This window comes from Bison bison, unplaced genomic scaffold, assembly GCF_000754665.1.
Source record: "Bison bison bison isolate TAMUID 2011002044 unplaced genomic scaffold, Bison_UMD1.0 scf7180017864367, whole genome shotgun sequence".
Lineage (NCBI taxonomy): Eukaryota > Metazoa > Chordata > Mammalia > Artiodactyla > Bovidae > Bison > Bison bison.
This window is the reverse complement of record NW_011494939.1, coordinates 1,334,953-1,346,005: the sequence shown is the minus strand read 5'-3', so window position 1 is coordinate 1,346,005 and position 11,053 is coordinate 1,334,953. Positions and strand designations below refer to the sequence as shown.

The following is an 11,053-nucleotide window of genomic DNA, read 5'->3' as shown; positions in this document are numbered from 1 at the left end:
GTTCATGGTTCATGTATTGCTGAAGCCTGGCTTGGAGAATTTTGAGCATTACTTTACTAGCGTGTGAGATGAGTGCAATTGTGCGGTAGTTTGAACATTCTTTCAAACAGCAAAGTGTTTTGACTATACTTTGTGGGTCTTTTTAGTATATGGGAAATCTTGTGAAATAATAAACATCTTGCATTTTCCTGAGAAAAAAGACCATAAGCTTAAATGCATTCTAAAAACAAGTTTCGCTTGCATTATAATTAGGTCTCCTTAGGAAGTAACAACCCTCAATAGAGATGTGGCCCAGAAAAAAGCCAAGAGCTGGTGCCAATTTGTCCATATCCCTGGTCTTGAAACTAACATCTCCCTCAAGGACGCAGGTGTCTGTGTATGGCCCTGTACCCTGTGCTGTTTCCCATCTCAGATGTTCTATAAAGACTGAAAGGCAAGCACTCTCCTCATACTGTATACAGTTGAAATAACAAGAGGAAATTGTTGGTATGAAACTGAGGCAGAGCTTAAAATGCTCACGTTTTGTCAGTAGGAGATTCAAAGTAGAACTTAGACTAAAAAATCTTAACCTTTTCAAAAGTGAGGGCTGGATTGTTCAGTCACTAAGTTGTGTCCAACTCTTTGCGACCCCCTGGACCTTAGCCTGCCAGGCCCCTCTGTCCATGGGATTCTCCAGGCAAGAATACTAGAGCGGGTTGCCATTTCCTTCTCAAGGGGATCTTCCTGACCCAGGGATCAAACCCGCATCTCCTGTCCTGCAGGCAGATTCTTTACCACTGAGCCACCTGGGAAGGAGCCATTCGAAAGTGAGGACCCCATTTTAATTAAAAACATAAATCTCATCCCCTTTGATAGCAATGTTTTTATTCTTAGTAATGAGGGAAACCTACTATAAAGTGAAGAATGCTTTTAAATGAATGTGCTTTTTCTTAATCATAACATAACATTTAAAACAATTTTAACTTATACATACATATGTGTGTGTAACATTTGGAACCGTTCATACTTGTACATGTACAATCTTCTGAGTTCCCCAAAGGCCTCTGAGTCCTTAAGCTGGGGGACAAGCTTAGACTATCTTCATGAGAAAAACCTAGAGTTGCTTGATGAGGCCAACAGGCTAAGGCTAGACTCTTCTAGGCTGTTACCCTCCATGGCCCTCAGAGACCACTGCTACACACTGGGGCGGGAGCAGCCTGTGCAGGAGGGCATTCTAGCATCTTTCTCCCCCAGAGTCCTTACAGGCCTAGGATTATGAGAGTAAATGGAGTCATCATCATTTGAGCTGTGCCGAGGAAGCCAGAAAGTGCCTCCAAAGTAAACGTTCCTTGTGCCTCTGTTATAAATCCTCCTCTCTTGCTTGATCACAAGAAATCCAGAAGAGGGGTGATGAGAAAACACCCACTCCCTTCCATTATCCAAATTGCTACATCCAGTGCCCTTTACTTCTGGACAGATCTAACAACATGTGTGCATTTAGTCGCTCAGTTGTGTCTGACTTTTTGCGACCCCCTGGACCATAGCCCCCCAGGCTCCTCTGTCCAAGGGGATTCTCCAGACAAAAATACTGGAGTGAGTAGCCATGCCCTCCTCCAGGGGATCTTCCCAACCCAGGAATTGAACCCAGATCTCCCATATTGCAGGTGGATTCTTTACCGTCTGAGCCAAGCAGTGTCGATGCCAAATGCCTGAATCATGTGCGCTGGAATCAGAAATCCAGCCATGCTTTCCTTATGGTTTCTTAGGATGCTTACCAGTGACTACCTTGTAGGACTAAATGAGATCAAAAGTGTGAAAAGCTTTTAAGAAGAGTAAAGAAGAAACAAGTTAAAGAGGCGTCATTCTTGGCAAACCGAAGAGGGCAGTTCCAGGAAGTATAGCGGGCACCCAAGCAACAGAAACAGGGTCATGGGCCACAGGAGCTAGGCCTTTGGACAGCATCTGACTAAGCGGGTCACAGACTTTTTGTTCTTGGGACCCCTTTACACTTTTAACAATTATTGAGAATCTGAAGGGGCTTTTGTTTATGTGGGTTATACCTATCATTATTTACCATATTAGAAATTGAGAAAAGTTGAAGAGATTCATTTAAAAATAATAAACCAATTACATGTTTATATAAATTATATATTTTACCAAAAAAATTTCCCCCAGACAAGCTGTTTACTGAAAAGAGTGGCTCTTGCAAATTTCTTTAATATCTTGCTTATAGAAGACATTCTTACCTCTGCTTCTGCGTTCAGTCTATTGGGATATCACACATCATAAAAGTCACTGGAAAACTCCATTGTATATTCATGAGGAAATGAGAATGAAGCTGTAAAATGACATCTCAGTAGTATTATAAAAATAATTTTGACCTCACTGATCCTGAGTTCCCCAGAGCACACATGGAGAGCTGTTGACCTAACTTAATGATAGAGCTTTCACATAAATGATTCAGCTACACCTCACAACAAGGTTCTTAAATGACTTTTATTCAGTTGGGGACACTAAGACTTAGAGAAGAAATTTGCCTAAGGCTAAATAACCAGCTGCTTTGAAACTCAAACTCAACTGAACCCTGGCTGCCTCCAATTTTGAGAAAAGTTAAACTAATGAGCTAAACTACGTAGTTTCAGAGTAAGGTCAGATGCCTCCTCTGTTTATACAGATCATATCTGCAAAGGTATTAAGTCATCAGGCCATTCCTGGAGCAAGGGGAAAATCAAATGCATTAATGAGTTAGCAATGGTTCTAACTGTCTCACGTGACATACCTAAAACAAAGTTTACTTTCCTTCTTTCTGATTCACTATGTTTAACAATGACTTCACAAAGGAATAGTGAGAGAATCAGAAAGCTGTTCACCTCATGATCCAAAACACCAAAGAGGTGGTTTTGGACGTTAGACCAAGATGATAATTCATTTTTATCTTACTTCTAAGTTGGCTAACTCTGAAATCTGTTGAATTTTTAAATGTCTGTTTTTTTATCCTCTTAGAGAAGCAGTCAGCAATTTTCTCACTGCCCTCAGTTTGCAAAGAAAGAGCAGGAATCAGCAGCAGGTCCCTCATCCGGCAATCTCTGGGAATATCTGGGCTGCCCTTAGAATTGCCCTTTCTCTGATGGACCAGCCGGAACTCTTCCAGGCGGCTAATCTCGGTGACCTGGATGTCCTCCTAAGAGCTTTCAACTTGGATCCTTGAAGGAAAAGGGGGGAAAACCCTTCACCTGTGTAACTGTACTGAGAAATGCAAAACTATTTTATTATGAATTCCAAAAAAAAGGATAAAAACGGATGTTCAAAAGGCCATGGTGATATAACCCAAGGGAATTCCCACAGACAATGCCCAGTCTCTGTTCAAATACAAAAAGCACAAAACGTTGCATAGAGTCAAGTTTGGGCTCGAAAGAACGGAGAGACACAAGACAAAACCAAGATAAAGTGACCGTGTTTGAATACACTTCACAAGCCATGAGCACAGTGCAAGTATGTTCCTTGGGGTTTTTCCGAGTGTCCACTTGCAGCTGATGACACATCTAAGGAACTTGCTCATGGGCACCTGGAGAAAGCAGTGCCTTGGGTCAGGAAATTCTGTTTCTGAACTGTCCTCTGAAATTCCCCCCTTTTACCAGGTTGAATATAGTCTGGGCCAAGGTGCATGCACACATATTAACTCTTGACTGAAAAGAGGCATTGCTTAAACACGTTCCAATTTTAAGTTTTACTGTAGCCCTTTGATTTCAGAGAGGGAGCTTTGCCGGCAAAAGCAGTTTTTGCACTAGAAATTTTTGCTCTTCCCAATCAAAACTTTTCTGGGATTGTATATATGCACTTTACTATCTTATTTATGCCTTGCTGGAGTTCTGTTTTGTTGCTCCAATTTTTAACTTGGGGGTGAAAGATTTGAGAACTCAGCCTTGTTAGATTAACGGACCAAATAAAAATTCCTGAAAATAGTTTTTCATAGCATAGGGTTTTGAAGGAGTGTTTTTTCTTAAAGCAGATAAGACATAGGTGTAAATATGTCAAACACAGATCTAATTCACATGCTTTTCTGGGACTCTGTATGAACGTAAGCAAAAGATAAGATAGCATTCACAAATTCTCTACAGAAAGTTTGATGATGATGTGATTTCTATTGAGTTAACATTAACTTGATTAAATGTCATATTTTCCTTGCTTTCTAACTGCCTTTCACAGTTAATGTTCCTTTTAAACTGTTAATATTTTAAATAGTATTTCTTGAGTGATAAATACATCCTTCCCTTAAAATTATGTGTATTCTTAGTTCCATAATAATCTGCCCTGCTCACCCTTTTGCATTCTAAATAATAGTAGATCAGTGTCTTTGAGCTGAACGTCAGTGGTTTAATATGGAAGATGCATGCGTGGCTTTCACTTTGAACATGTATCAAGCATCAGGAATTTTCTGCTGGCAGTAGTGTTTTATGTAATTGGCTATAGTCCAGTCAGTTCTTCAGAGTGTTTTGTGCCTGTTAGGGCTTTGGTGATTATTTGGAAAGACGTCATTTTTTAAAGATTTAGAAAAATTGTTTGCAAAATGCTAACCAAAATATAAATTCACTGATGTCCAATTTGAGTAATTTGTCCTGGTTAAGTGGCCCTTTTCGTCTTCACTGTGTCTCTGTCCTTCTTCTAGAATCTTCCCCAAAGCAATCCAAGCCCATCTTTTTTCCTCATGTTCTTTGGTTACTAATCAGATCAGATCAGATACATTCATGATTATAGTTACCACAAAAAAAAAAAAAACAACCACCAGCATTTGGTTCAAGAATTTAATTGACTAGGGAGTTAGCTTCTGCTGGAAGATGAGAGAGGAAATGTACCCACATGCTAAGACATCAAACTCTTGAGGTACAGGTAGAAATGCTCTCTTCTGTTATGTCAGAAGTCTCCAGGGTAGGAAGGGATCCCAAGGACACACGAAACCATAAGCACTTGAGGCTTCCACATATCATAACCTAGCCTAGTTTATAAAGACAAAGAGTTGCGGGCCTGTGGTGGTGCCAGACTTTTATCTTCATGTCAAAGCCTACCTGGGCTAGGTGATGCCTCCATCTGGCCAGCAAGAGACAGAGGCACTAGGGCATTCACTGTTGGGCAGGAGTCCCAACCCGGGGTTGGCCTCCTTCCCTGCAGTCTGAGAAGCAAAACAGAGCTCAGTAATACTTTCTAAAGAATACCTGGTATTCTGTAGAGTTTTAGAATCTTAGAAACTCGGCCTGGAATGGACTCTTGGCGCCAAACTCCAGTCCGTGACAGATGCCTGCTTGAGTATCCCTGATGGAGTAGCATCCATTCTGTGCATGCTTATCCTCTCAATCCCTGTGCATCACTGGTCAGCTGACTTGCATCCATCATAGACCATTAGGACAAACTTTACAGGTGTTCTATTTATGAAGTCCTTCTATACTTTCAATAGTCAACTGAACTTGCAATAAAGATAGGCTGTTTTCTTAGCCTTGCTGGCGCTACCTGCATGAAATCGGTAACAAAGCCTGAAAACAGGGTAAACGTGGGATATTTTGATTTTTGATTTTTCCTATGTGGTGGCAGATTTTGCAGCCCAAGTTTTATTTTGTTTTTGGAATACAAAGTAACTTCAAAGAGTTGTGTTAGAGGACACAAAGTTTTTCAATATTTTTAATTGACATAGTTGATTTGCAATGTTGTTAGTTTCTGCTATACAGCAAAGTGATTGTTATACATGTATATAAGTTCTTTTTGTATTCTTTGCCATTATGGTTTACCACAGGTTATTAAATATATTTCCCTATGCTATACAGTAGGACCTTGTTGTTTATGCATTCTATATATAATATTTTGCATCTGCTAACCTAATTCATCCCTCCCCCACCCCTCTTGCTGCTGCTGCTAAGTCACTTCAGTCGTGTCCAACTCTGTGCGACCCCATCAACGGCAGCCCACCAGGCTCCCCCGTCCCTGGGATTCTCCAGGCAAGAACACTGGAGTGGGTTGCCATTTCCTTCTCCAAAGCATGAAAGTGAAAAGTGAAAGTGAAGTCACTCAGTTGTGCCTGACTCTTAGTGACCCCATGGACTGTAGCCTACCAGGCTCTGTCCATGGGATTTTCCAGGCAAGAGTACTGGAGTGGGTTGCCATTGCCTTCTCCGACCCCTCTTACCCCTTGGCAACCACAAATCTGATCTCCCTATGTAGGTCTGTTTCTGGTATGTAGATATGTTCATTTGTGTCATATTTTCTTTCAACTTTTTATAAAACTATTCATTGTATATTGGAGTATAGTTGATTACCAGTGTTACAGTTTCAGGTGTATACAAGGGTGATTCAGTTAAATATACACATGTATCTATTCTTTTTCAAACTCTTTTCCCATTTAGGTTGTTACATAATATTGAGAAGAGTTCCCTGTGCTATACAGTGGGCCCCTATTGGTTATCCATGGTAAATACAGCAGTGTGTACATCAGTCCCAAACTCTCTAATTATTCCATCCCCCCACCTTGTATCATATTTTAGATTCCACATATAATAGATTTATTTCTCATTTTTTCTTATTTCACTTCATCTCTATATCCATGTGTGTTGCTGCAAATGGCATTATTTCATTCTTTTTTATTGTTGCATAGTATTCCACTATATATATGCACATCTTTTAAAAAAATTTTTATTGGAGTATAGTTGCTTTGCAATGTTGTTAGTTTCTACTGTACAGCAAGGTGAATCAGCTATATATATACACATATATCCCCTCTTTTTTCAATTTCCTTCCTACTTAGGTCACCACAGAGCATTTAGTAGAGTTCCCTGAGCTATACAGCAGGTTCTCATTAGTTATCTATTTTACACATAGTATCAATCGTTGCATATATGTCAATTCCAATCTTCCAATTCATCCCACCCCCACTTTCCCCTTTGGTATCCATACACTTGTTCTCTGCATCTGTGTCTCTGCCTCTGTTTCTGCTTTGTAAATAAGATTGTCTATACCAATTTTTTCAGATCCCACATATATACATTAATATATGATACTTGTTTTTCTCTTTCTTACTTCACTCTCTTAAGTCCATCTAGGTCTTCACAAATGACCCAATTTCATTCTTTTCGTGGCTAAGTAATATTCCATATATATATGTGTGTGTGTGTGTGCGCGTGCACCACGTCTTCTTTATTCATTCCTCTGTTGATGGATGTTTAAGTTGTTTCCATGTCTTGGCTATTGTGAATGGTGCTGCTATGAACATAGGGGTGCATGTATGTTTTTGAATTATAGTTTTTTCCAGATATATGCCCAGGAGTATTGGATTGCTGGATCATATGGTAACTATTTTTAGTGTTTTGAGAAACCTCCGTACCATTATCCATAGTTACTATACCAACTTACATTCCCACCAACAGTGTAGTAGGCCTCCCTTTTCTCCACACCTTCTCCAGCATTTGTTATTTGTAGATTTCTTAAATGATGGCCATTCTAACCTGTGTGAAGTTGTATTCATTATAGTTTTGAATTTATCTAATGATTAGCAATGTTGAGCATCTTTTCATGTGCCTATTGGTCATTTGGGTGTCATCTTTGAAGAAACATCTATTTAGATTTTCTGCTCACTTTCCATCTGGGTTGTTTTTTAATTGTTGAGTTGTATGAGCTGTTTCTATATCTTGGAAATTAAACCCATGTTGGTCACATCACTTGCAAATATTTTCTCTCAGCCTGTAGGTTTTTTCTGTTTGTTTGTGGTTTCCTTTGCTATGCAAAAGCTTATGTTTGATTAGAACCCATCTGTTAATTTTTGCTTTTATTTCTACTGCCATGGGAGAATGACATAAAGTATTGCTATAATTTATGTTAGAGAATGTTTTACCTATGTTCTCTTCTAGAAGTTTTATGTTATGTCTTACTTATATTTAAGCCATTTTGAGTTTATTTGTGCATGGTGAGAGGATGTGTTCTGATTTCATTGATTTTTACATGCAGCAGCCCAGCTTTCCCAACAATACTTGTTGGAGTCTTTTTTCTGTTTTACATTCTTGCCTCCTTTGTTGAAGATTAATTAACTGTAGGTGTGCGGGTTTATTTCTGGGCTCTCTGTTCTGTTCCATTGATCCCTATGTCTGTTTTTGTTCTAGTACCATGATGTTTTGATTACTCTAGCTTTGTAGTATCATCTGAAGTCTGGGAGGGTTATGCCTCCTGGCTTTGTTCTTTTTCCTGAGTATGCTTTGGCAACTCTGAGTCTTTTATGGCTCCATATAAATCTTAGGATTATTTGTTCTAGTTCTATGAATAATGTCATGGGTAATTTGATAGGGATTGAATTTAAATCAAATTTAATTAAATTTGATTAATCACATTAAATTTGTAGATTGCTTTGGGTAGTATGGCCATTTTAACAATATTGATTCTTCTAATCCAAGAGCATAGAATATCTTCCTTTAGTGATACATCTTAAACATTTTATTGGAGTATATGGTTGATTTACAATGCTGAGTTAGTTTCAAGTATACAGCATAGTGATTCAGTTATATATATATTGTTGTTCATTTGCTAAGTCATGTCCGACTCTTTGTGACCCCATGAGATGTAGCCTGCCAGGCTCCTCTGTCTGTGGGATTTCCCTGACAAGAATACTGGAGTGGGTTGCCTATATATATATGTGTATATATATATATATACACACACACACACACAACCCTATATATAGGGTTATATATACACACACACATATATATGTATACACATATATATGTATGTATATACCAATATCACAATATATATAATACACACACTCATTCTTTTCCAGATTCTTTTCCCATATAACATTACAAAATATTGAGTAGAGTTCCCTGTACAATCCAGTAGGTCCTTGTTGGTTATTTTACATTGTGTGTTTTAATTATAAACTCCTAATTTGTCCTTCCTGACATGTTTCCCTCTTTGGTAACCATAAACTTATTTTCAAAATATGTGAGTCTGTTTTATAAATAAGTTTGTTTATATGATGATACTTTTTTAACAAAATTAAGTAAAAACAGTTGCTGGAAAGCAAGTGAAAGTTTATAGAAATCAGAGCACCAAAAATTTTAGGTAGCAACATTTCAGATCAGTGTTTATTGTATACACCTATTTTTTAACTGTTGACACATTTAAGGCAGAACTGATTTTTGCATCTTATCTTCATGACTAAAATTGTCACTCAAATTTCTCTTTCCATTTGAAAAGATAGGTGTTTTGGGTTACCTTCTGAGGTACTCTAGGAAGGCTTTGAGTACATTTTTGGGGGGTTGCTGAGTAATAAATAGCCTAAGATCTCTTAGAATGGTAATATTTTACTAGAATGACCACTCCCATTTCATAAATGTGACTTTCAAGAACCAGTTTCACTAGTAAATAGGATGAAAATGCAGAGATGGCCAGTGATCACTGCTGAATTTCAAAATGTTATAACTGTGTCTGCTGAGCCATTTCCATGTGCTCCTGTACCTTCCCAGTGAGGCAGAGGAGGAGTAGAGAAAAGGAGAGATAAGAGGCTTATCACATTGAGCCATCATTCCTTTTGCTTTCTCCCACTCAATCCCCATGACTCCTTGAAAAAAAGGCAGATCTTATCCACCAGGAAATATTTAGTAGAAAACTGAGGTGTGCTTTCTCAGCCAATCTGTGTTCCAACTAGAACGGCAAATTTGTGACAGTTAACTGGGTTGGAATGTCCAGGACCCACTCACTTTCAATTTTATGCGGCTTTCCTCTTTCTTTAACATAATAGTTCTGTCTCTGTTATTAAAGAGAACTGCTTAATTCTCTTTTATGGGAACTACTATGTTAAATCTTAGGTCTATGTCTAGTCATTAATATAAGTCTTTCTAGTATATTTGTGCTATACAAGCAAGACTTGAATACAACTGTAGTTAGTCCTACTTATTAACAGGAGCTCCCAAACTCTGTACCATAAACTTTGTGAGTGCCTCAGAAACAGAAAAAGCAAAATGATCATTTTGTGTCCCTCATTTGTCCCTGAATCAGTTGCACAAAACTGGACTGTACGTTGTTGCTATGGTGGTGGTTTTTATTGCTCGAAATGCTTCTAGAAGCATTCTAGTAACAGGGTGTTTTGAAGGCTTCGTTTGTGTGCCATCTTCTTGAGGCCTCCTGTTTTAGGAATTATTATACATGCACATGCATGGTTTCAACTTTGTAAAAGTAATTTCAAATGTATTCCCTCGCCAGATTTTACTGCACAATTTCCTTATTTCAGTATTTATAGAACTGGTTGAAAATAAACTGTTTGAACTAAGAAGTAGATAGATCTATATATTTTTTAAGAGTGTTTGTAGCTATCTGAACTCTGGCATAAGGTTTGTAAAAAGGCAGTTTTTAAAAAGTAAAACATATAACCTCAGGTACCAAGATAACGCATGCATTAGTACTTGCAAAGTCTGCCTACTCAAATATTAACCAAAGCATGCAAGATAACTTTACTGAATGTAAATTTACCCTGTGCATGATTAAGTCTCATAGGTTAGCTTATCTTTCCTTGCTTCTGAACAAGGGAGCATTTTCATGAACTTTGTGTTCCACGAGTTTTTCTACCTTTAGTATCCTATCCTTGAGGTGGTTCTCATGCTATTACACCAAACTTTAGAGATTCACACAGCTGGTTTATGCAGTGCAGTGTTGCAGCCAGCGCCAAACTAATGCTGTAAGGAAACCAGATATTTAGACATCCAAACAGTTTTTAAAAAGCAGTTGACGTACAATAGACCCAAAACAAAATCCACATGTCTGAATGCTACTAAACAAAAAGCATATTGATTGCCTCAGCACAGTTCTGAGTTAAGAGTGCATTTCAAGTTTTTTCTAAGTTAGAAATGCTGACATTCTTAATAAGGTGGGGAGGTCAGGGTAATGTCAGGCGTGTGAAAACCGTCATAAGGCAAAGTGGACACAGGGTCTTAATTTCCACAAAGGTCACACATAGTGAGTGGGGCATCTATCACACCACTGTCCTCACCACAGCCCTGTTCGTATGGTAAGTGAGCTACTTGGGGCCACATCCCTTAAGAAACTG

General features: G+C 38.5%; 1 protein-coding gene across 2 annotated transcripts in view; it reads left to right on the top strand.

Moving 5' to 3' along the window:
• PEX5L (peroxisomal biogenesis factor 5-like) overlaps positions 1 to 4,580 on the top strand; it is a 219,844-nt gene extending 215,264 nt beyond the window's left edge. For both annotated transcript variants that reach the window (XM_010855624.1, XM_010855623.1), the window contains one exon: positions 2,983 to 4,580. In XM_010855624.1, the coding sequence (XP_010853926.1) occupies positions 2,983 to 3,187 (205 nt within the window). In that variant the 3' untranslated portion in view covers positions 3,188 to 4,580. The remainder of the gene's footprint in view (positions 1 to 2,982) is intronic.
• The last annotated feature ends 6,473 nt before the right edge of the window (positions 4,581 to 11,053 follow it).